At 43.9% G+C, this 26,920-nt stretch overlaps 1 protein-coding gene across 2 annotated transcripts in view; it reads left to right on the forward strand.

The window, feature by feature from the left end:
- Positions 1 to 9,859: 9,859 nt before the first annotated feature.
- The window catches only part of SART1 (spliceosome associated factor 1, recruiter of U4/U6.U5 tri-snRNP), a 30,209-nt gene continuing 13,148 nt past the window's right edge, over positions 9,860 to 26,920 (forward strand). Inside the window, exons 1-12 of one of the 2 annotated variants that reach the window (XM_069740031.1) lie at positions 9,860 to 9,945; positions 13,896 to 14,135; positions 16,785 to 16,839; positions 21,898 to 21,953; positions 22,052 to 22,178; positions 23,061 to 23,166; positions 23,781 to 23,855; positions 23,946 to 24,042; positions 24,135 to 24,280; positions 24,833 to 25,039; positions 25,199 to 25,317; positions 25,543 to 25,664. In XM_069740031.1, coding sequence (XP_069596132.1) covers positions 13,898 to 14,135; positions 16,785 to 16,839; positions 21,898 to 21,953; positions 22,052 to 22,178; positions 23,061 to 23,166; positions 23,781 to 23,855; positions 23,946 to 24,042; positions 24,135 to 24,280; positions 24,833 to 25,039; positions 25,199 to 25,317; positions 25,543 to 25,664 — 1,348 coding nt within the window. In that variant the 5' untranslated portion in view covers positions 9,860 to 9,945; positions 13,896 to 13,897. Of the gene's footprint in view, positions 9,973 to 13,895; positions 14,136 to 16,784; positions 16,840 to 21,897; positions 21,954 to 22,051; positions 22,179 to 23,060; positions 23,167 to 23,780; positions 23,856 to 23,945; positions 24,043 to 24,134; positions 24,281 to 24,832; positions 25,040 to 25,198; positions 25,318 to 25,542; positions 25,665 to 26,920 lie in introns of both variants that reach the window. The other variant, XM_069740030.1, reaches the window with a different exon arrangement.

Consider the following 26,920-nt stretch of genomic DNA (forward strand, 5'->3'; position numbering starts at 1 on the left):
GGACCAGGTAGGCTTCATCCCCAAAAGACAGGGCCCTGACAATATCAGGAGAAACCTCAATCTAATACACTCAGCAAATCACTCCAAGCAATCCTTACTCCTACTAGCACTCGACATAGAGAAAGCCTTTGATTCGGTTTCATGGTCATACTTGTTCGATGTCCTCGCTAAGTTTGGTTTCCCGAGTGGTATCACCTCCTGTCTCAAACTTCTATATGATCACCCCCAGGCATATCTGAAACTACCCTCAAACCAGCCTACCCCGATTAACATACAACGCGGTACTAGGCAAGGATGCCCGCTATCCCCAGCCCTATTTGCCCTAGCCATGGAGCCCCTGGCAGAAGCTATTAGAGCCAACCCTAACATTAATGGACCTGCAATTAGAGATGACCAATACAAGGCTAGCCTCTTTGCGGATGACCTACTCTTATCCATAGTCAACCCCACTGTAACACTCCCAAACCTTTTCGTTGCCCTCCTCGAATTCGAACTGGTCTCTGGCCTCAAGATTAACGTTGACAAATCTGAAGCCTTGTTCATTAACACCCCCAGGGAAACTCAAAACAACATAACAGCACAATTTAAGTTTACCAGAAATGAGCAGTATTTAACCTATCTCGGCATTAATCTAACCTCCCATAGGTCGACCCTATTTAAATGGAACTATGCCCCCTTAATTAGAAACCTCAAATCAGACCTCTCCAGATGGTCATCTATGTCCCTATCCTGGTTGGGTAGACTTCATGCCATTAAGATGGTCTCCCTACCACGATTTCTGTATATTTTCCGCTCTTTGCCTATTCCCTTACCTTCCAAAACGTTACTAGATATACATAACACGATCTCCAAATTTATATGGCAGGGGAAAAGACCTAGGATAAGACTAAAAACCATGTTTATTAATAGAAGAAGAGGAGGTTTGTCTTTGCCTAACTTCACTCTATACTATAGAGCGGCTCAATTAGCTCAACTAATAAGTGCCAACACGGACAATCATAACACACCCAGATGGGTGAATCTCGAATCTCACCTCCTGACCCCATTCTCCCTACCAGGCCTCATGTGGTCGTTGCAGAGACTCCCGAGGGGGCTCCACGCATCAGCTCCATTCACAGCACATTCCCTGATGTTATGGAGGAAGGAAAGATTTAAACACTCCCTACAATCCAAAACTTCCTTAATGACGCATATATTTCATAACCCAGCTTTTCCTCCAGGGTTGGAACCTCGCCCTTTGCACTGGTGGGTATCTAGGGGTTTAATTACCCTCAAAAATCTTACATCGCCTTTTAACATCCTACTCACCAAAAAAGAGTTTATCCAAAAGCACTCCCCACCAAACTCTGAAATTTTACATATCATCCAAATCTTTCATTTTGCTGAACAAATTTTAGGTCATGGTGTCACTCACCGCCCATCAGGTTATGAGCAAATGTGTTTGTATGACCCATTGGGCAAGGGAGCTATCTCTTTGATATACTCAACCCTAAATGCAATACCAGAGGAAGTAAAACTCAAATATATGATTCAATGGGAAAGAGACTTTAATAAGATAATGTCCCCATTGGAGTGGCAAAAATGCTGCTGCTCTCTCTCCAAGGGTAGTCTCCAAACCTCTTTAGTTGAAACATCCATCAAGCTCCTACATAGGACATATTTGGTCCCGAGCAAATTACATGCCATCTACCCAAATATGTCGGATCGGTGTTTCAGGGGGTGCGGAGCCCTGGGCGACTTGAAGCACACGTGGTGGGATTGTCCGGTTGTTTCCACTCTTTGGTTAAAGATTAAAACTATTGTAGAGGAGCTTTATGGTGGGACGATTCAGTTAGATGCAACGGTGTTCCTGTTGGGGGCCAAACACCCGGGCTTCTCCAACAAACTCCATAATCTAGTCAACCAGCTGTTCCTCGCCACTAAGCTACACATTGCAACTAAATGGAAAACAACTACCCTATCTTTTTCCTCGGTAATTGACAAAATGAACACCATCATGCTATTTGAACGAATACAAGCTACAAGAGATGACGCATGGGAGCTTTACTATCAAATATGGAGGAAGTGGATCGAAAGGAACTCTAGCAGTAATCTTGACCAAGTTTTATCATTATCACTATGAGACCAACTTAATGCCTGATTGACCATCTTAGACTCGCCCTTTATACCCGACTATTGATGATGCTCTGATACAGTAATGGATCTCTTACCCCCCCTCCCCCTTGTCCTTTTCAACCATTTGTCTTTGTCTGCGTGTATAAATGTATTGTCTAAATGTTACCAAGGTTAATTTTGAATTTGATTATACTTATGTATATTCCCCTGCGCGGGACACTGTTGTGTATTTTTCTTGGTTTTTCTTTGAAAAATAAAAACAAGTTGAAACTAAAGGCTGGGTTTGAGTTATATAGCAGGAAGACAGAGTGCACATGAGACCAAAGACGCCATCTTGGAAAAGGGCAGTAATGCACAAAAGGTAATAAAAAATGTTCAGAGTCCTGACAGGTGCTTGCATTTGGAAGGTTTAGCTGTGAAGCAAACTTGTAGTCAAAGGAGCTCTCCATGCAGCTGAAACAAGCCACCCTTAAGCTGCGAAAACAGAAAAAACCCATCCGAGAAATTGCTACAATATTAGGAGTGGCAAAATCTACAGTTTGGTACATCCTGAGAAAGAAAGAAAGCACTGGTGAACATAGAACATAGTAACATAGTTAGTAAGGCCGAAAAAAGACATTTGTCCATCCAGTTCAGCCTATATTCCATCATAATAAATCCCCAGATCTACGTCCTTCTACAGAACCTAATAATTGTATGATACAATATTGTTCTGCTCCAGGAAGACATCCAGGCCTCTCTTGAACCCCTCGACTGAGTTCGCCATCACCACCTCCTCAGGCAAGCAATTCCAGATTCTCACTGCCCTAACAGTAAAGAATCCTCTTCTATGTTGGTGGAAAAACCTTCTCTCCTCCAGACGCAAAGAATGCCCCCTTGTGCCCGTCACCTTCCTTGGTATAAACAGATCCTCAGCGAGATATTTGTATTGTCCCCTTATATACTTATACATGGTTATTAGATCGTCCCTCAGTCGTCTTTTTTCTAGACTAAATAATCCTAATTTCGCTAATCTATCTGGGTATTGTAGTTCTCCCATCCCTTTTTTAATTTTGTTGCCCTCCTTTGTACTCTCTCTAGTTCCATTATATCCTTCCTGAGCACCGGTGCCCAAAACTGGACACAGTACTCCATGTGCGGTCTAACTAGGGATTTGTACAGAGGCAGTATAATGCGCTCATCATGTGTATCCAGACCTCTTTTAATGCACCCCATGATCCTGTTTGCATTGGCAGCTGCTGCCTGGCACTGGCTGCTCCAGGTAAGTTTATCATTAACTAGGATCCCCAAGTCCTTCTCCCGGTCAGATTTACCCAGTGGTTTCCCGTTCAGTGTGTAATGGTGATATTGATTCCTTCTTCCCATGTGTATAATCTTACATTTATCATTGTTAAACCTCATCTGCCACCTTTCATCCCAAGTTTCCAACTTATCCAGATCCATCTGTAGCAGAATACTATCTTCTCTTGTATTAACTGCTTTACATAGTTTTGTATCATCTGCAAATATCGATATTTTACTGTGTAAACCTTCTACCAGATCATTAATGAATATGTTGAAGAGAACAGGTCCCAATACTGACCCCTGCGGTACCCCACTGGTCACAGCGACCCAGTTAGAGACTATACCATTTATAACCACCCTCTGCTTTCTATCACTAAGCCAGTTACTAACCCATTTACACACATTTTCCCCCAGACCCCAGAACGCATCAATGCAAAAAGACCTGGGTGCCCACAGAAGACAACAGTGGTGGATGATCGCAGAATAATCTCCATGGTGAAGAGAAACCTTTTCACAACAGCCAACCAAGTGAACAACACTCTCCAGGAGGTCGGCGTATCAATATCCAAATCTACCATAAAGAGAAGACTGCATGAAAGTAAATACAGAGGGTTCACTGCACGGTGCAAACCACTCATAAGCATCAAGAATAAAAAAATCTATAAAAGCCAGCACAGTTCTGGAAGAACATTCTTTGGACAGATGAAACCAACATCAACTTAAACCAGAATGATGGAAAGAGAAAAGTATGGTGAAGGCGAGGTACAGCTCATGATCCAAAGCATACCACATCATCTGTAACACCCGGCGGAGGCAGTGTGATGGCGCGGGCATGCATGGCTGCCCGTGGCACTGGGTCACTAGTGTTCATTGATGATGTGACACAGGACAGAAGCAGCCGAATGAATTCTGAGGTATTCAGAGCCGCCATACTGTGTGCTCAGATCCAGCCAAATGCAGCTAAACTGATTGGTCGTCATTCCATACTACAGATGGACAATGACCCAAAACATAAAGCCAAAGCAACCCAGGAGTTTATTAAAGCAAAGAAGTGGAATATTCTTGAAATGCCAAGTCAGTCACCTGATCTCAACCCAATTGAGCAGCATTTCACTTGTTAAAGACTAAACTTCAGACAGAAAGGCCCAGAAACAAACAGCAACTGAAAACCACCGCAGTGAAGGCCTGGCAGAGCATCGAAAAGGAGGAAACAAAGCGTCTGGTGATGTCCATGAGTTCAAGACTTCAGGCAGTCATTGCTAACAAAGGGTTTTCAACCAAGTACTAGAAATGAACATTTTATTTAAAATTATTGAATCTGTCCAATTACTTTTGGTCCCTTTAAAAACAGGGTGGCACATGTTAAGGAACTGAAACTCCTAAACCTTTCATCCAATTTTAATGTGGATACCATCAAATTAAAGCTGAAAGTCTGAACTTCAACTGCGTCTGAATTGTTTTGTTGTTGTAATTCATTGTGGTAATGTCTATAACCAAAATTAGAAAAATGTTGTCTCTGTCAAAATATATATGGACCTAACTGTATGATGTACACTGGACAGAGTGTGGAGACATAAAAGAATTACGCTGCTTTCACACATCAGTTTTTTGCCGTCAGGCACAATCTGGCGAATTTTGAAAAAACGGATCCGACAAAAGTTGGGGAAAATTGTTTTTCCGGCGGCTGGAGAAAGCGGACATAGTAACATTTTTTGTGTCCGTCAAAAAAAGAACAGCGATGGATCTGTCATTTGCTATAATGGAACCCTATGGCACCAGATCCGTTAAATGATGGAATCCGGCGACGGATTCCGTTTTTTAAATAAGCATGTGTTTTCCATTCTGGGGTCTCTCTCTCTCCGTCGCATCAGTTTTTCACAATTTGGAAGGATCCGTTTCTTTTTCAAAATTCGACGGATTGAGCCTGACGGCAAAAAACTGATGTGTGAAAGTAGCCTAAAGTCAGTATAAGGAGGTAAAGCTATTTCTGTCTTCCAACTGAGACAAGTTTCTCCTCCTGTTTCAACCCCGTTTGTCAATATAGACCTTATCAATTCCTACCACCCGAAGTAGATTACAGTAGCATTACAATTATGAGTCAACTTAAAATGTCTTGGTATATGCTTGACTGCAAAGATATCATGTTCCCGTACTTCCTTGGCATTTTTCATATCCCTCACGTGTTCACATACTCGAGTCTTCAGTGATATTGAGGTTAGATATTGGGCAGCATGGTGGCGCAGTGGTTAGCACAGCAGCCTTGCAGCGCTGGGGTCCTGGGTTCTAATCCCACCCAGGACAACATCTGCAAAGAGTTTGTATGTTCTCTCCGTGTTTGCGTGGGTTTCCTCCGGGCACTCCGGTTTCCTCCCACATTCCAAAGACATACTGATAGGAATTCTAGATTGTGAGCCCAATCGGGGATAGTGATGATAATGTGATGTAAAGCGCTGCGGAATATGTTAGCGCTATATAAAAATAAAGATTATTATTATTATTATTATTAGACCTATATAAATTTTCTCAAGTGGGCACATCGCACAGTGTGGAGGAGCACTGGAGTGTCGTAGGGATCATTACTCCTTCAGTGTTACACGTGATATTTTGAGTGATAGCAAATTTTTTGTTTCATCGCTGGAAACAAAGTTAGAAGTTTGAGACATATTTGCGAAACAGCCTTTTGTCATTCTCAGCTTAGGCTAAAAACTGCTTTACTTACTTGGCACTGGAATGTTACCAATTTAGGTTTAGGCCAGATATTGGTTGAATTATGTACCAGCATTGGAATCCTACAGATTCCTGGGCACTATACTATGCACTGATTACTGCTGGTGGAGATTAAAAAAAAAACAACACTTTTTTATTGTTTTTAAATTTATTTGTTAATAAAGTTGAAATATTTACTTCCTAAGTGGAAAAAGATTCCGTTTGTATATAGGTTTAATAGGTAAGTGGAAGTGCCGATACTTCATGTGCCTTTATTAGGTATACTAATCATATGTTACATATACAGTGTCCATTTTAGGACATGATCATATATGAAAGTCAAACATCACCTGACTCTGATACCTGAGTCTGATACCTGAATCTGATATTTGGTAATACAGTGTCCATTTTAGGACATGATCATATATGAAAGTCAAACATCAGAAATACTCTGATACCTGATTCTGATACTTGAGTCTGAAAACTGATTCTGATATATGACTTTGATACCCTAGTCTGATACCCTAGTCTGATACCCGACTCTGATACCTGAGTCTGATACCCGACTCTGATACCTGACTCTGACACCTGAGTATCAGAGTCATGTATCAGACTCAGGTATCAGATTCAGGCATAAGAGTCAGGTATCAGACTCATGTATCAAACTCATGTATCAGACTCATGTATCAGACTCAGGTATCAGAGTCAGGTATTAGACTCGGGTATCAGACTCAGGTATCAAAGTCATGTATCACAATCAGTTATCAGACTTAAGTATCAGAATCAGGTATCAGACAGAGTATTTCTGATGTTTGACTTTGATATATGATCATGTCCTAAAATTGACACTGTATACATATTTGAGAGAAGCAATCATTGAGACTAAGGACAGGGGTTACATGCACAAAAAGGGCCAAAACTCACCCCTGGGCAACCATCAAACCACCAAACTATTTCTCATCAGTTGTTGTATCACTGCTTCTAAGTTTGGAGACTGCATGATGCACGTATATATGCGGAATTATCTATGAAGGCTAAGGATGTGGCTAAATGTATGAGAAAAAAGTTTGGGCTGAACGCCCTAGCCAGCTCACCGACTGGCATAGGTGCACGGAACTCTGTCAGGACTTGACGTGAATCAGCAACATACAGAGGTAGGCGTTCCAGCTCCTTAAAGGGACTCTGTCACCTGAATTTGGCGGGACTGGTTTTGGGTCATATAGGCGGAGTTTTCGGGTGTTTGATTCACCCTTTCCTTACCTGCTGGCTGCATGCTGGCTGCAATATTGGATTGAAGTTCATTCTCTGTCCTCTGTAGTACATGCCTGCGCAAGGCAAGATTGCTTTGCGCAGGCGTGTACTATGGAGGACAGAGAATGAACTTCAATCCAATATTGCAGCCAGCATGCAGCCAGCAGGTAAGGAAAGGGTGAATCAAACACCCGAAAACTCCGCCTATATGACCCAAAACCAGTCCCGCCAAATTCAGGTGACAGGTTCCCTTTAAAATAATTCCTTTATTCTTCAAGATTAAAACATTATAAATGGCAGAATCTTCATAAGATGTGGATGTGCACAACAAGCACTGACGGTCTAGCACGGTCTAGCTGTATAAGGCTGCGGCTACACAGCAACTTGATATATTTTTTTTTATAAAGATCAAATGTTACATGACTGCTGTTACACTGTTTTGGGGAGAATATGTTTATATAAATGTAGAATATGTACACCATAATAGGGACGTATATGTCAACAACAAATTTTGTATAAATCAATAGAACAGACAAATACAGTTCTAAATATACAAATTCCAATGCCAAGATGGAAAAGTGTAGTTATGAAAAGGATTGAACAATGGACATTATTTAGCAGAAGCCCAAGACTGCAGGTAGTTGACACAAATCCATGACTGTCCACTGTATCCAGGACGGTTGGGACAAGAGATGAGCGGATCAATTCACGGGACTCTCGTCCAGGTCAGTGCTATCTGGTGGCTAGACAGGAGGTCTGCAAATCTATTAACTTACGGCGTCTCCGGCTTTTTGATTATCCAGGGCCAGAGCCAGGGGCGTACATACAGTAACATTGATGCAACCTGTACAGCCGCACTGCTCCTCCGCACAAGCGCTGCACTCTGCTTAGCCAGGCGCTGGGCACTCAGCGCTCTCACTGGCTCTGCCACAGTTTTGCCCCGTGCTATTAATCATACTGCAAAGCGCGCCACATGCCTGCCTCTGCCCTCGCTGCCGGTGGAAAACTCACTGTTTCTTTGTGCGCTTTCTCCTTACTGCCTGGCTTAGGCTACTTTCACACTAGCGTCGTACGACGCACGTCGCAATGCGTCGTTTTGCAGAAAAAACACATCCTGCAAAGTTGTTTGCAGGATGCGTTTTTTTCTCCATAGGCTTGTATTAGCGACGCATTGCCACACGTCGCAACCTTCGTGCGTCGGTTGCGTCGTGTTGTGGCGGACCGTCGGCACCAAAAAAAGTTGCTTGTAATGTTTTTTGGTGCGCTGTGTCCGCCATTTGCGACCGCGGGCCGGCGCCGACGCTAGTGTGAAAGTAGCCTTAGTCACACCTCTTCCTGGGTCATGGGGCCTGTCCTGTCCCCTATTCTTTCCCCAGGGCAACATGGGACACAGCCGCCTCACCAGTTACAGACCCAGCATGATGCAAGCACCTGCAGCCCCGTCTTCCTCCTTACAAGAACACGACCTAAGTATACAAACAAAGTGAATGTGATTTTCTGAAATCTCATGCCCACGATGCATCTAAAAAGCTGTGTGATTTTGGTGCATTTTCTCTCTGTATGTTTCTATGTGGAGCCTGGAAAAATTGCGTATAAAAAAATGCTAATGCATTTTTAAGTGCACAATCCTGATGGCCTTGTTTTTGCAGGATGGGCTGTAGTTTTGAATGACGCCATTCGTTTTACCGTATAACGTACTAAAAGACAAGAGTGCAGTGAAATCGTCAAGAAGAAAAACGCAATTCTGCCGTGTTTTTTTTTTTTTAGTTCTGTTCTAACGGCGTACATTCTGTGGTAAAAATGACTCTGAATCATGATTCTCCAGACCACTCTGGTTACGCCGGCGATACCAAACTGCTTAGATTTTTTTCATTTAACTGGAGAAAATAAATGATAGAAGCTTAAAAAAAAAAACATTGGGGATCTGTGTCGCCATTTTCCGTGAGCCCTAACATTTTCATCTTTCTGTCGATGGAGTTGTGTCAGGGCTTGTTTTTTGCGTGACGAGCTGAAGGTTTGATCGATACTAATTTGAGGTAGATATTATGTTTTAATATTTTTTTTTACGTGGATTTTATTTCGGGGATAAATGGTGAACCGAAAAAAAAAAACCTTTTCATTTTTTTTTCATGACTGTGGTGTTTACCGATCGGACGACTTCCTTTAATGTTTTGATAGAGCGGACTTTTATGAATGTGGTGATACGAAATAGGTTTATTTTTTTCTTTATTTTTAATGGGGGGGGGCGGGGTGATTTGAATTTTTATATAGTTTTTTTTATTTATTTCACGTCTATACAGAAATGCACACGTTTAGACACAGTCTTTATATCTGGGTGGACTTATCTATAGATATAATAGTATATTAACTATCTATAAAGATAATTATTCTACAGCTACAAAGGTTTGGTGACTATTGTAACCATGGCAACAGGGAGGACGACCCGGAAGTCATCCCTCTCTGCGGTCAGGTGACGCGTGACGCGTTTCCTCATGCGCCGGTTGCTCGGGTGACGTCACCAGCGCGACTCCTGCGGCTGCCATCTTGTAGAACGGAACCCGGACGCTGCTGTTAAGCCTGTGACTGTCGGTAAGGCGTCGTGCACCGGGGGGCGCGGTGAGTCCGGTGGTGTAGTGCTGTGGGCGGGTTACGCCTCTTATATACATGTTGTCCCCGTCTATTACCTACCATTATGTGTACGGCCCCCTGTGCCCGCTGGATGTGACGTCCCTGTGCCTTTCCCCAGGGTCTGGTGTGCGGCAATAGTGTGTACAGGGGAGGATGGTGTGTGACTGGTGCCCCTTACTGTCCTATGGGTTCCCATCCACAGTGATCTGTGGTGACCGCCATCATGGCGTAGTCTGTCAGCTTTCATACCTAACCGCCACTAACCCTTGCTTTCTGCATAGGTTTGGTTCGTACGTCTGTGTGCACACTGTCAGTGCCGTCTGCGTACCGACCGCTCCAGGTGGGCCCCTGTGCTAGAACAGTATAAGGGCCCCGTGCCGTCCAATAGCTCATCAGAATGCACAATTCCACCTGCTTTGGAGGCGGTTAGTCGCCCCCTTACCTCCTGGCCCCTGTGTGGCTTCGCTGGTTGCACCTCTGGTATGTGTCCGCCTAGAAGGGACTGCACGGAATAGTGTCGCTTATTCCCTATGAACTTGGTGTCTGTAAAGGGCTGCGGAATGTGAGTGCGTCTCACCTGAGTATATTACACTTTTGGTCATATAGCGCCATCACATTCACATATTCTACAGCTAACATTGGCAAACTACAGCCTGCAGACCGAGGCAGGGGCCCACGGACTGCACCATGCCCTCTCCTGCCCACCGGCCATCCCCCTCCCGCTGTCACCGCTATCCTCAGGATGCAGAGAGTGGTGAACACATTGGTGGAGGACGGGGTCACCGGCTCCATCTCCCACCAATCAGCGTGTGAGACAGCAGAGGCGATGACTGTCATTTCATCACACTGCTGCTGAAACTCGGTGCACAGGAGCAGAGCACCGGGAGTATGGAGGTGTGTGGTGGCTGTTTTTTTTTTTGTAACGTGCATGGGATACTTGCATGCATATAGGAGGCTGTGTGGGGCTCACGCTGTATATCTGAAGGCTGTAGGGGGGCTCACACTGTATATCTGGAGGCTGTGTGGGGCTCACGCTGTATATCTGGAGGCTGTGTGGGGCTCACGCTGTATATCTGGAGGCTGTGTGGGGATCACGCTGTATATCTGGAGGCTGTGTGGGGCTCACACTGTATATCTGGAGGCTGTAGGGGGGCTCACGCTGTATATCTGGAGGCTGTGTGGGGGGCTCACTGTATATCTGGAGGCTGTGTGGGGCTCACGCTGTATATCTGGAGGCTGTGTGTGGGGCTCACACTGTATATCTGAAGGCTGTGTGTGGGGCTCATGCTGTATATTCGGAGGCTGTGTGTGGGGCTCACGCTGTATATCTGAAGGCTGTAGGGGGGCTCACTGTATATCTGGAGGCTGTGTGTGGGGCTCACGCTGTATATCTGGAGGCTGTGTGTGGGGCTCACGCTGTATATCTGAAGGCTGTGGGGGGGCTCACGCTGCATATCTGGAGGCTGTGTGTGGGGCTTACGCTGTATATCTGGAGGCTGTGTTTGGTGCTCACGCTGTATATTCGGAGGCTGTGTGGGGGGCTCGCGCTGTATATTCGGAGGCTGTGTGTGGGGCTCACGCTGTATATCTGGAGGCTGTGTGTGGGGCTCACGCTGTATATCTGAAGGCTGTGGGGGGGCTCACGCTGCATATCTGGAGGCTGTGTGTGGGGCTTACGCTGTATATCTGGAGGCTGTGTTTGGTGCTCACGCTGTATATTCGGAGGCTGTGTGGGGGGCTCGCGCTGTATATTCGGAGGCTGTGTGTGGGGCTCACGCTGTATATCTGGAGGCTGTGTGGGGGGCTCACGCTGTATATCTGGAGGCTGTGTTTGGTGCTCACGCTGTATATTCGGAGGCTGTGTGGGGGGCTCGCGCTGTATATCTGGAGGCTGTGTGTGGGGCTTACGCTGTATATTCGGAGGCTGTGTGTGGGGCTCACGCTGTATATCTGGAGGCTGTGTGGGGGGCTCGCGCTGTATATTCGGAGGCTGTGTGTGGGGCTCACGCTGTATATCTGGAGGCTGTGTGGGGGGCTCACGCTGTATATCTGGAGGCTGTGTGTGGGGCTCACGCTGTATATCTGGAGGCTGTGTGTGGGGCTCACGCTGTATATCTGGAGGCTGTATATCTGAAGGCTTTGGGGGCCTCACGCTGCATATCTGGGGGCTGTGTGGGGGGCTCACGCTGTATATCTGGAGGCTGTGTTTGGTGCTCACGCTGTATATTCGGAGGCTGTGTGGGGGGCTCGCGCTGTATATCTGGAGGCTGTGTGTGGGGCTTACGCTGTATATTCGGAGGCTGTGTGTGGGGCTCACGCTGTATATCTGGAGGCTGTGTGGGGGGCTCGCGCTGTATATTCGGAGGCTGTGTGTGGGGCTCACGCTGTATATCTGGAGGCTGTGTGGGGGGCTCACGCTGTATATCTGGAGGCTGTGTGTGGGGCTCACGCTGTATATCTGGAGGCTGTGTGTGGGGCTCACGCTGTATATCTGGAGGCTGTATATCTGAAGGCTTTGGGGGCCTCACGCTGCATATCTGGGGGCTGTGTGGGACTCACACTGTATATCTGGAGGCTGTGTGGGGGGCTCAAGCTGTATATCTAGGGGCTGTGTGTGAGGGCTCAAGCTGTATATCTGGGGGCTGTGTGTGGGGGCTCACGCTTTCCATAGGTGATGTCCGCATACTTTAATTTTGCTCATTATTAAGTGATTCAATAATATTAATATAAGTAACTGTAATTAAAGTTAGTATTAATATTGAGCAAGTTTTCGCTCTACACTACCTATGTTCTCAGTGCTCTTCATTGGTGACACTGCAGTTTTGTCAGCTTTAGTCCAGATACTTGCCAGCATATCCGAGAGTACGGGCTGATGCGCTGTCTCTTGTCCAGAATCTGTAGCTGGGAAGAGGAGGGAGCAGATACACTGAGCCTTTGATGCAGCCCTACAGAAAAAATGTCAGAGGCTGTTTTATCTGGTGATATTGGAGGCCTGTGGAACACTGCTGAATCAACCTGGGTCGATTCCTTACTGAAAGGAGTGGAGTCATTATCCCAGGATATGCTGACACGTCTGTGCTGAGCTGCCTAGACATCTGCCACGTCTTATTCGTATATGTATAATTCTTTTTTTGTCTTACAACGGGAGTCAATATCCCTCATATACCACAGTATACCAGTGCAGCAGACACTTGAGCACATCAATAGTTGTAACTCTTGACTTATTTTCAGTAGACATATTTCATCTTAGTGAAGTGATGGGAGATGTTGTCACTTTGTTTGTTCGGTGTTTGGCTTCTCAGATCTGCACTGATTCATGAACGAAGGTTGGAAGCGGGTGTATGGGGTGAGCTCGTCCCATGCCCGGCAGCTAATGGCTGTGTTATGTAGCTTGTCGTGTTGCAGTCAGCTTTCACCTGACTTCATGTGATTTCCCCATCCGGCCTAGAGCTTTGTTACTGTGACGTGCTAATAAAGGCCTGAAATGGTGAAAAGCACAGTACGTTAATGTTGGGTGGCCAAGAGTTCCTTGTAGTCCTGGCCTTATTAAAGGTATCTGCGGCTTTTCCATGCATAAATCTCAGTCTCATGTCAGTTCAGGTCGGTTGCTAAAATCTCACTGGCTTTATACTGATGTCGCTAAGATTTTAGTTTGGGACTGAGTTTAGACACAGGGTGGTGAACGCTAAGCAATGATCCTTCTATCTGGTGAATGGCGGTCCTCTCACCTCCCGCTTGATAAGCCACCATGTGCAGATGGGGAATTGGTAAAGATGTGGCCACACTTACTCACTTTTGTCTCCATCCAATTCTGAAGCTGCTCTATTGTATTGGATACTGGTGAAGTGAATGTTATTAGCACTTACAGGGTACAATATCCAGATATAAACATGTTTTCTGTCTTTTTATAGTAATGGGTTCATCTAAGAAACATAAGGAGAAAGAGCGAGATCGCGATGTCTCCTACGGAGCTGGTGGAAGTGAAGACCGCCACAGAGAGCACAAGAAACACAAGCACAAGGAGCGAGAACGAGAGAGGCGCAAACGATCAAGAGAGAGGGAGAAACCTCGGGAGAGGGATGGAAGATCCAGGACAAGTACAGACTCCCGCAGGATAAAAAAGGAGAAATTGGACCCTGATTATGATCAAGGCGAGTGCTATTTAGTAGTGATGAGCGAACGCAATCGGATAAGATGTTATCTGAGCATGCTTGGGTTCTAACAGTGTCTTCGGCGTGCTCGAAAAATAAGTTTCAGCCCCCACGGCTGCATGTCTCGTCGCTGTTCAACAGCCGCAACACATCCAGGGATTGTCTGTTTGTTAGGTAATCCCTGCATGTGTTGCGACTGTCGAACAGCGACGAGACATGCTGCTACGCGGTCTCCAGCATATTATTTGAGCACGTCAAAGTTACTCTGTTAGCACTCGAGCATGCTTTTTTAATACCAAAGCCAGAATTGAATATAGCAGGAAATAAGGCAAGTCTCGAAGGTTTTCCTTTTATTTTTTTTATCTGGTTTAGTCTTAAAAAACAAAAAACAAAAAAAAACAATTGTAGGTTTAGGTTCTCCAAGAAGAATAAAAGATAATTTAAAAATAAAGTAAATAAAAGTTTCCCGGCCACTTTATTGGGGGACACAGGAGACCATGGGTGTACACCGCTGCCGCTAAGTATTACAATTAAGAACAAAAGTTGTGGTCTTCAGTAGGCTACACCCGTCTATTGACAGCCAAACTATTCAGCTCAGCTTAGTGTCACATAGAGGCGGACACAGATTTAGTATTGCCGCATCTGTAAACCCTTTTTGTATTAGGGCATGAATTAATGGTCTTGGGATGGGGCAACAAATGTGAAGGGGCTTCAGGAGCAATACATGATACATGCCAACTATATTACATAATGGTCATCTGTGTCTAACACCTCATCTTTGGCTGCGACTGTTAACTATTTAGATACGGCTGTCCGTTTCAGACAGAGGCTGTTAAATGGACCACGGCCCAGAGCTCTCGCTACCCCGCTCCTGTCGGCATTCAGGGTTCAGTTGCAGGGCAGTGATGGGTTACTGAGGCAGCTGTGCGCCTGCTGAAGGCCCTTGTCACTGCCATCTTGGTACTCCCTTGAAGCTCAGCTATAAACTGTGATTTTTGCTATAACTGTAACACTTTGATATTGCAGCATATAATCTAAGCAATCTGATAATTGTAGGTTAAAGCCCCTAAAGGGAACTAAAATGTAAGAAAAAAAATTAAAAAAGTTAACATATTTGCGACGACCACGTCCGTAAAAGTCTTATCTATATAAAAGTATTAAAATGCTAAAATTGTTTTGGCATTTTTTTTTCTGGGTTACGTCACAAAAATTTCTTGTATACCCCAAATTGGCATAAATATAAACATTTGACTCGTCATGCCAAAATCAAGCCCTCACGCAGCTCCATTGATGGAAAAATAAAAGTTATTAACTCAATTTAATTTTTTTTTGTTTTTGCAAATTTCTTTCACAACCTCAAAAAAAGAACTACATGTTTGTCATTGCTCTAATCATACTGATGTGGAGAATTATGCTGTCAGGTTATTTGTACTGAGCAATGAGTGCCATGAAAATAAAAATCCCAAAAACAATGGTGGAACTGCTTTTTCTTTTTTTTTTTTTTCAGAATTTCACCACACTTAACCCCTTAGTGACCGAGCCAAATTTTTGAAATCTGACCAGTGTCACTTTACGTGGTAATAACTCTGCAACGCTTCAACAAATCCCAGTGATTTTGAGATTGTTTTTTCGTGACACATTCTACTTTATGATAATGGTAAATTTAGTTCAACATTTTTTGTGTTTATTTATAAAAAAAATCAAAAATTTGAGAAAAATGTTAAAAAATTAGCAATTTTCTAAATTTGAATGATTATCCCTTTAATCCAGATAGTCATACAACAGCAAACCATTAATAAATAACATTTCCCACATGTCTGCTTTACATCAGGACCATTTGTAAAATGTTATTTTATTTTGTTAGCATTTTAGGAGGTTTAAAAATGTAGCAGCAATTTTTCATTTTTTCAAAGAAATTTACAAAATTTATTTTTTTAGGGACTTATCCATGTTTGAAGTGACTTTAGGGGTCCCATATATTGGGAAACCCCCAAACGTGATACCATTTTAAAAACAGCACCCCTAAACATATTGAAAACTGCTGTCAGGTAGTTTATTAACCCTTCAGGTGCTTTACAGGAATTAATGCAAAGTGGTATGACAGAAATGAAAATGTGTATTTTTACCACCTAAATGTTGCTAACTTCTAAACAGATTACTACAGCCGTCAGACTCTAAGGCCACTATTTGGTCATGAATTGCCATGGCAAACATCAGGACCGCAAAATCATGATCTGAGGGCACCAATTGGGATAAAGAGGAAGCCCCCACACTCTGTTAACCATTTATAATGATGTAGTCACTATTGACAGCAGCATCTAAGGGGTTAAACAGATTTAGAAGGTGCAAATACTGATCGTGGCTGGTGCAGCAAGTTGTCAGCTATAGTGTACAGCCGACAGATGATGGATTGTCATCTGTATGGGGATACTATTCTCTTATATCTAAGGTCAGTTAAAAGACGTATTGGCGGTCATTAAGGGGTTAAAATATTCCCCTTCCCGTTTCTTAGTACATCCTATGTTACAGTGAAGTTTTGCTTCTAAAGAGGAGAGGCAAGAATGAATAATTGCCCAACGATGAAGGGGTTAATTTAATGTATTATGCTTTGGCATTATGACTGACCACCTATAATTTCCTAATGTACAGGTATCGCTCCAAAGTCTTCAGGCGGGGATTCATCACTGAGCATTGAGGAAACAAAGTAAGTTTGTGTGTCCGTATTATTTTATACAGCTGTGATCCTTACTGCACAATCTCATGTGATAAACTCAGTCGTATATATTGAAATATTAAACTGTCACAAAAAATCATACCCGTATCATATATCTTAGTTATCTGGTCACAGAAAAATCCTTATAATCCTTGAGCATGAGGGTGTTATGGCGCTACCTTGGCGTGCCAATGGCTCGGTGGCCGCCGTGGCCTCACAATTGTATATGCAGCACTCTTGCTGAGCTTGATTAACCTCATTCACTTTCTCACAGCGAGCGCTCATTGACCTGAAGTCCGAGTTTCTGCACTTGTACACTGACATCTGTAGGAGCGCAGCAGCAAACTCGTAGCTTAGATGCGGGCACATTCTGATCGCTGGCTCCTCTCTGAAGCCGCTCACTTTCGGGTGTCGTGAGCAGCGCTCTCAGACTACCAGAGATCAGCGTGTGCACACACTGACACAGCACACCGCTGGGATCCTCCAGAGTCAGTAAGCAGGAAGAGGGATTTGAGTTTAGGGGAGCTTTCACTGTGAAAATGCCAGTGCTGTCAATCAAGCTCAGGGGCGATGCATCATGAATTCCACAGCGCTTTACAGACATTATCGGCACTGTCCCTATTGGGGCTCACAATCTAGGTTCCCAATCAGTATCACTTTGGAGTGTGGGAGGAAAATGGAGAACCTGGAGGAAACCCATGGAGAACATACAAACTCCTTGCAAATGTTGTCCTTGGCCTGCAAATCGGAGGACGTAATGGTACATCAATATATTAGCCTCCCCAATGGTGCGCCAGAGTGCCCTGATTTGGATAAAAATAGAATTTTTGTGCAACTACACCACTAAAATGTATATTACTGAGTTGACTTCTATAGGGGCTAAGCCCCTAATATAGATAAGTAAGTAGCCGAATTTGCAGTTTGGTAGTGATGAACTCCCTTTTAAATATTTCCACAATAATGATCAGAAAGGAAGCATTCGTTTTTTTTTTTGTTTTTTTTAATGCGGATCACCGGGGAGGTCAGACACTCATTGATGAGGTAATGGCAGAGCTAGCTTTAATTAAGAAAGGTTTTGTCTTCATATATCGTCCCCTTTTAAAGATTCAGAACACTTATAAAACCGGACCTAGATCTCCCTGAGAATCTGCCTCCAGAGCTTATTTGAAAGACTATGTTACCAGTGTGAGACATATATAGTTGTGTGAAAAAGTGTTTGCCCCTTCCTGATTTCCTATTCTTTTGCGTGTTTGTCACACTTTAATGCTTCAGATCACCAAACAAATTTAAATATTAGACAAAGATAACAGAAGTAATCACAAAATGCAGTTTTTAAATGAAAGTCTTTATTAGTAGAAAAAGAAATCCAAACCTACAGGGCCCTGTGTGAAAAAAGTGATTGCCCCCTAAACCTAATAACTGGTTGGGCCGCCCTTGGCAGCAACAACTGTAATGAAGCGTTTGCGATAACTGGCAATGCTTCTCTTACAACACTCTCTAGTAAGTTTGGGCCACTCATCTTTGCAGAATTATTGTAAATCAGCCACATTGGAGGGTTTCCAAGCATGAACCGCCTTTTTAAATTCATGCCACAGCATCTCAATCGACTTAAGGTCAGGACTTTGACTAGGCCACTCCAAAGTCTTAATTTTGTTTTTCTTAAAGGGAACCTGTCAAGTCCCCCATGCCCTCCAGTTCATCAGTATTCAGCTATTTGTGATTAAACTCCCTTTCTAACCAGCCCTGTATTACATAATTCAGTTAAATTAATGTGTTAAAAAAGAAACCTCCGCTTTCCTTATGCTAACGAGGGTTTTGACTAGTCGATTGGTCATTTGTTGCATCAGACTAGTCAGCCTTCTTTTCACTCATGCAAATCTGCGCAGGTGCTCTGCTGAGTCCGGCAGCATTACTGTGTCTCTGAACCATATGTATTCTTCCCAGCTTCAGAGGCGCGCACTGCGCATGACCGGAAGCCATCTTCTGAACTTGAGCAGTGTGCGCCTCTGAAGTCGGGACGCGTACACCAGGCTTTAGAGACAGTGACGCTGTCAAAATAAGGGCCGCACCTGCACAGATTTGCATGAGTGGCGATGATGCGTCTTGTGAAAATTATATTATCACGCCCACAGAGGCATGATAACATGCAAAGATGTGTGACTAATCTTGGGCAACTAACACCCCATCAACTAGTCAAAGCCCTCATTAGTTATGAGGTTATAAATCCTTTTTTAAAGCACTTATTTAACTGAATTTGTATTATACAGGGCTGGTTAGGGAGGGAGTTTAATCACACATAGCAGACTGATGCTGGATTGGTGGGCATGGGGGACATGAGAGGTTACTGTTAAGCCTTCAGAGGTGGACTTGCTGGTTTGATTAGGATCATTTCCGTGCTACATAACCCCAGTGCGCTTCAGCTTGAGATCACAAACAGATGGTAGTTATTGGTAGACTGCAGAATTCATTTTTCCATTTACTACAGCAAGCCTTCCAGGTCCTGAAGCGGCAAAACAGCCCCAGACCACCACACTACCACCACCATATTTTACTGTTGGTATGATGTTCCTTTTCTGAAATGTTGTGTTACTTCTACACCAGATGAATTGCGGCATACATCTTCCAAAAAGTTCAACTTTTGTCTCGTCAGTCCACAGAAAATTCTCTTGGGGATCATCAAGATGTTTACCTGCAAAACTGAGGAAAGCCTTTTATGTTCTTCTTGCTCAGCAGTGGTTTTGTTCTTGGAACTCTGACATGCTGGTCATTTTTGCCCAGTCTCTCTCTTATGGTGGAGCCATGAACACTGATCTTAAATGAGGCAAGCGAGGCCTGTAGTTCTTTGTATGTTGTTGTGGGGTCTTTTATGACCTCTTGGATGAGTTATCGCTGTGCTATTGGGGTAATTTTGGTCGGCCGGCCACTCCTGGGAAGGTTCACCACTGATTCATGTTTTCGCCATTTGTGGATAGTGGCTCTCAGAGTGGTGTGCTCTAGTTCCAAAGCTTTAGAGATGGTTTTATAACCTTTTCCATTCCAGGGGCAATCACTTTTTCACACAGGGACTTGTAGGTTTAGATTTCTTTTTACTTTAACAATAAAGACTTTCATTTAAAAACTGCATTTTGTGTTGACTAGTTATCTTTGTCTGATATTTAACCCCTTCACGACCTTGCCCTTTTCCGTTTTTGCGTTCTCGTTTTTCCACTCCCCTCCTTCCCAGAGCCATAACGTTTTTTATTTTTCCATCAATTTGGCCATGTGAGGGCTTATTTTTTGCAGGACAAGTTGCACTTTTGAACGGCATCATTGGTTTTAGCATGTCATGTACTAGAAAACGGGAAAAAAATTCCAAGTGCGGTGAAATTGCAAAAAAGTGCAATCCCACACTTGTTGTTTGTTTGGCTTTTTTGCTAGGTTCACCAAATGCTAAAACTGAGCTGCCATTATAATTCTCCAGGTCATTACGAGTTCATAGACACCAAGCATGTCAAGGTTACGTTTTATCTAAGTAGAAAAACATTTTTCCAAACTTTGCTAAAAAAAAAATTGTGCAATTTTCCAATACCCATAGCGTCTCCATTTTTCATGATCTGGGGTCAGGGGAGGGCTTATTTTTTGCGCACCGAGCTGACGTTTTTAATTATACCATTTTGGTGCAGATACGTTCTTTTGATCACCCGTTATTGCATTTTAATGCAATGTCGCGGCAACCAAAATAATGTAAATCTGGCGTTTCAAATTTTTTTTCTCGCTACACTGTTTAGCGATCAGGTTAATGCTTTTTTTTATTGATAGATCGGGCGATTATGAACACGGTGATACCAAATATGTGTAGGTTTGATTTTTTTTTTTTTGTATGGGGCACTCACAGCAAGCCGACATCAGTAACCATAGAGGTCTCAAGGAGACCTCTGGTTACTATGCCGACGCATCGCTGACACCCGATCATGCGACCGGGGTCGGCGATGCGAGCATTTCCGGCCACGCGTCCGGAAGCGCAAGTTAAATGCCGCTGTCAGCATTAGACAGCGGCATTTATCTAGATAATAGCGGCGGGTGAATCACGATTTTACCCGCCGCTATTGCGGGTACATGTCAGCTGTTCAAAACAGCTGACATGTCCCGGCTTTGAGGTGGGCTCAGCGCAGGAGCTCACATTAAAGCAGGGGGATCCGACCTCCGCAGTAATAGTACGGCGGAGGTCGTGAAGGGGTTAAATTTGTTTGGTGAATTGAAGCATTTGACAGTGTGAAAACAGTGTGACAAAGATGCAGAATAATAGGAATTCAGGACGGGCAAAAACCTTTTCACACATCTGTAGATCAGGAAAGCAGACTGTCAGTCATTACATGTCTCACACTGGCAACGCCTCCTTTCATGAAAAATAAAGTGAGGAGGCAGATTCTCAGAGATCTATGTCCGGCCCATAGATCTTAACAGCTCATTTACATATTAAGAAAGATGTGGATTTCTCTGAAATAAGACATCGGATTGCAGATATCAAGGTGTCATTTTTTTCAGCTTCCTGTGACCTGTATGCCCATATCAGATGGCTTAGGAGGGTTTCTCCTGCTGACAGGTTCGCTTTAATAAGCACTTTGTAATTTTGCACATTCAATAACTTGAGACATCACCTTTAGGAAAGTTAAACGGGTGGAATCAAACGGAGCCATTCAGTTAACCCTTTCCAATACAGTTAACCATACACGGTACGATATTTTCTAGCCAAAGGTTATGATTCTTAACCTTTCAGATGCCGCTGTCCGTACAGACCACAGCACCTAAGCGGATTTACAATTATGTCCGTGTTTCAAGAAAGTAAAAACGGACAAAAACAATAATAAAAAAAAAAAATATACATCATTGGTGATCCTAAGTTGAGCAAAAAGGAAAAAAAATCATGATTAATAAAAATTTGAAGTGTTTTTTTTTTTTTTTTTTTTTTTTGAGAATTTGTTATTTGTTAAAATGTTTACTGCTGCAGAAAATCATCCTCATGACGCAGTGAAAGCTACTAATTTTTTTTCTTTTCGTCCTATATTTTAGTAAACTTCGTGCTAAACTTGGATTAAAACCTCTGGAGATGAATACAGTGAAAACTGGTACATACACTTCTCTTTGTATCACTTTTTTGTATAGTATGTTTGGTATGAACCCGGCTTACCGTTACCCTATGCAACCCTATTTTTTTGTTTTGCAGAAAGTGGCACTAAAGAAGACCCAGTTGCAGCCGCTGTCATTAACCCACTAATTCTAAGGCAACAGCAGGAGCTCAGGGAAAAACTCGCAGCAGCTAAAGAGAAGAGAATGCTAAACCAGAAACTAGGGTAAGAACTCGGAGCTAGACGGTGAGATTCTGCGCTCTTTATATCTGTGCTTTCAGTAAAAATTGAGTAAAAAAAAACTGGAGATAAAAATCAAATTATATACTCATCTTAGGAGGTTGTGACAGCTTAAAAGTTGGCTGCTTAAGATCCACCATGCAAAGAAAGTTTGTGGAGCTGGAAAGCGGTGGATGCAAATCCGCGCTGCCAGTGGTCCAGAGAAAGAATAGGAGACCAGAATAGATGAAATGTGGTTTTATTTGTCACTGTGTTTCAAATTAGACCTACCTCTTCATCAGGACAAAACACATCATTGTGGTTTGTCCTGATGATGAACTATGTTTACTTCGAAACGCGTTGACAATTAAAACCACATTTCGTCTTTTCCGGTCTCCTATTATCTCTCTGGACCACTCGCAGTGCGGGTTTACATTCCGTGTTTTCCAGCTCTGCAAACTTTCAATAAAAATTGCTGATCTGTCGGAGACACTGACGATGAAGAAAGCAAAAAACTCTTGTCTAAGGGTATGTGCACACGATCAGTAATTGTTGCGGGTGTGAAGCTGTGTACTTGTGCATCGTCAAACCCGCAGCCTCCAGATTTCAAGAATTCCCTTGCCCACTATGCGTGCACCTGTGGAGACGGACATGCAGTGCGTCTTTCCAGGCTGCATCATGTTATTTCTAGCGTCTCCACAAGAGAAATTTTACCGCTAGAATGTATTGGATGCAGATAATCTGGATGGTTCAGACAACATACGCTAGGTCCAATCGCTTCTAGTTCCAGATCGTGTGCACCCAGGCTTTAAACGATTCTAAAACTTTGTAAACACTTTCCTCATTCATTCCTGCTTTTTTTTTCTTTCTTTTTCTTTCCACTTGCAGAAAGATAAAATCACTGGGGGAGGATGAGTTATGGTTAGATGACACAGCTGCTTGGATTGAACGGAGTCGGAAGCTTCAAGCCGAGAAAGATAAAGCCGAAAAGCGGGTGAGTATTGTCACTTTAAAGGGTACCCATCGGTTTATATTTTATGTAATATGTAGTCCGGTCCTATCGTGTGCAGCAGATCGTGGGGTCTGCGTTCTGGGACCCCTCTGACCTTGTGCAGCCTGTAAATAGAGTGGAGTACGGGCTCACAGATTTTCTGCTGATCCCGTACATCACTCATCACTTTCATTCAGGAACTCTGCACTTCTTCCTCCTGAACAGCACCTTGCAGAGGTCTTCTTTTGAGCAATAGACCACTGATCTGCTTAGGTTGGGCAGTGACTACATATTAAATAAAAAATATATAAATATAACGATAGGTACCCTTTTAAATATGCTAAGGTGCACCCAGAAGTCATTCTCACATTTGAGACATTTTATGTCAGGCAATACTTATCTCATGTCTGCAATCCAAAGCAAATGGTGGTGATGACTTAAAGTAGGAGGCAAAGTGGAGCGTTAGTCCCATCACAGATTTGTCTCCATTGAAGTGAATGGGAGTAACAGCCAGACATCTGACACATGCCATAAATAGCTGTAGTAATCCTCATTTCATGCTTTTATTGTTTGGTTGACAATTAATGTCGTGTTTTTTTTTTTTTTTTTTATAACAGGCAAAACTATTGGCAGAAATGGACGAAGAATTTGGGGTGTCCAATCTTGTAGAGGAGGAATTTGGTCACAAGAAGGTTAGTTGTGCTGTCTGACGAATAACGCAACGATCTTTACCCAGATTCCATGGATGTAATCGATGATCTCTTGATGTTTCGGCTTTCTAGGATTACTCCTCGCAGGATTTACAAGGGCTGACGGTTGAGCACAACCTGGAAGCTTTTACAGAAGGACGGACTGTAATACTGACTCTCAAAGACAAAGGTAGCTAGAACAGCGGTCAAGTAATGTGAAAAGTCTTATTCAGGTCTGTGCTTTGTATTTTATTCTATTTTTTATTTCCTTTTGTAACACAGGCGTTCTTGACGAAGATGATTCAGATGTCTTAGTAAATGTAAATATGATAGACAAAGAAAAAGCAGACAAAAACGTGGAGCTTAAGAAAAAAAGGCCTGATTACAAACCTTACGAGGAAGAGGAGTCTGTCGATGACATGGTTGTGGTGCGTTTGTGTAAAGCTTTCATATTTTATTGCTTTCTTTTTAAAGCTCATTTATGTCCTGTTACAAGCTATTAATAGTAAGCGGGGGGGTTCCCAAAACTGATAAAAGGGCACAGTCAGACAGCCGTATAGATCGGACTGCAAGCACGGACTGGCCGGCGTTTCTCCTAACCCGAGCGTGACAGCTGCAGAGAAATATATGGATCTGTCGTGAAAGAACTGCCCCGGATGAGTGGGGAATTCACCAGAGCGTGGAGCAGCGCATTGATATACTAGTGGTTATTGGGCTTGTTTTTCTTCGATGCCAGACAGTGAGAATGGATAAAGAATATTTGATCTGTGATCATAAGTGACGCTGCCTGTTTGACGCAACCTTTGCGCCAATTCTGCTTTCCCCTTTACAGCAAAGTGGTTGAAGTCGCACCGATTGGATATTCATAGCTCACACTAATGATATGACCGCAATGTCGTCAGTGCCATAACCCCTTTAAGCCCCTTAGGTATACAACTAGCTAACTGCTGATGGAATATATTTAACTTTCTTTCATTTAGTTCCGACACAAGTCTGTACTTTCTAAGTATGATGAGGAGATAGAAGGAGAAAAGAAGAAATCGTTTCGCTTGGAAAGTGGTGGCACAGCCGATGGATCCTGGGAGAAAGAACTGCAGAATATCCGTCAATCCCTGCACAACCAGGCACAATCTCTAGACGTTCCTGCCCTGAAGCTTGCATCTGAGTACTACACATCAGAGGAAATGGTAAGTAAGACCGTGAACTGGGCGCAGATTGGGGTTTCCATATAATGGTTTAAGTTTTGCTTTGATTTGAGAGGTTAGGCCACTCTGACACGAGTTTGGAAAATATTGGTTCGCGCCTTGAATCTTTTTCATCTCTGATTTGTTTCTCGTCAATGAAAGGTGTCCTTTAAAAAAACAAAGATACGTGTGAAAAAGATCCGGAAGAAAGCGAAATCTGCCCTGACAGAGAACTTACTACTAATGAAAGCTGATACCCGCAAAAGTGACTTTGGTTCGAGGTAAGTAGTCCATCTGTTACTCCTTTTACTCAAGCACACACATTGGATAGGAAACACTGAATCTATATTGCAAGAGTATTAACATGATCGTTTTTTTATTTCCCGTTTTGTATGGGGGAGTAAAATCCTTATTCCGCACCCTGATGTCTCCATCATTTTGCATTAGTTAGGAAATTTTGATCTATCAACAGTAAAACTATTCAAGCCTAATATTTTTGTTTTTAGGACTCGTGGACGTGGCCGAAAACACGTTGATTTCGAAGATGAAGAGCAGGACTTGGAGTTAAAAGCCGCCATGCCTCAGTCCGATGATGTGCGTGTGGAGAGTATGGACATGAGTGACGAAGGTTAGAAAGCCGCTTAATATGATATGTATTGATTTCGTCTTCTCACTACTTTAAGCTTTCTTGTGTTTCTTTATCGCTTCATTGGGGGGACACAGGTAACCATGTCTTTTCTCTTCCACGCATCTTGGTTTTTCTCCAGTTGGGTCTCGACGCCAGGCTTTCTCTCAGTACTCTCAAGGGTCAAATCTCTGCACTCTCGAGAAAGCCCGGAGTTGAGACCTGACTGGAAAAAAGCCAAGATGGATGGAAGAGGAAGACATGGTTACTTGTGTCCCCCCGATTGCTCTAAGAAAGAAGAAAGAGATTTTACAGTGAGTACCAAAAATCCCTCTTACTCTGTCGCCTCATTGGGGGACACAGGACCATGGGTGTTATGCTGCTGTCCACTAGGAGGCGACACTATGCATAATCTGAAAAAGATTAACCGTGGCTCCTCCTCTGCAAGTGTACACCCCTGCGTCAGCCTTCTCCAATTTTTGTTTAGTGTCGCATAGGAGGCACACCTACAATTTCGTACTCCATTTTTTCCACGATGGGATTACAGATGAAGAAAAGTGGGTCTCTTGCGAGACTCCTGGCATGGCTCCTTCCTCTGCCCCCTATTATAGGGTGCCCGGTTGAAGTCGAGATGGCTATTCCCCATGTCGCTCCTTCCCCAGTCCCTCGGGTGCTGGTTCGAAGTCGAGACCCCCCTCCTTCCCCAATTCCTTTTGGTTTCTGGGTTGAGATCGAGGCGAGGATAAAGCCCCCTGAAGGTGACAGCAGCACCCTCCCTAATCCCCTTCTGGGTGCATTAGGTTGAGACGCCTCAGGTAGGGCCTGTACAGGCAGCACTCTGCAGCTCCCAGCATGGGCCATCACACTGCGCCTGCATCCAGGGACCCCAGCCCAGCTGCGGGCTCCTGTCGGGGCCAGGGGGAGTGCAGGCAGGCATGGAACATCTGAGACACAGGGCTGAGACCCTTCTGCCCACCCCCCCTACCACTTATAGCCCCACCGCTATCCTGCTTTTCAAATCCGGGAGGGTCTGGTTCAGATCCGATCCACTCCCGGACTTCCGTGCTGGCCTGGAGTCCTCTTGGGCATCAGGCATCTACTTTAGGCCGCGGCTTCGGCCTAGCCGAGGCCGCCGCCTTGTTTCTGGACCCCCCAATGATGACAAATATGACACTCAACAGTGTCAGAGGGGGATCGAGACTGAAAGGGCGCGTTTTTACACAGCCCTGCCGCCTATTTCTCCGCTCTCCGCCCCCTTT

This window comes from Ranitomeya imitator, chromosome 9, assembly GCF_032444005.1.
Source record: "Ranitomeya imitator isolate aRanImi1 chromosome 9, aRanImi1.pri, whole genome shotgun sequence".
Classification (NCBI taxonomy): domain Eukaryota; kingdom Metazoa; phylum Chordata; class Amphibia; order Anura; family Dendrobatidae; genus Ranitomeya; species Ranitomeya imitator.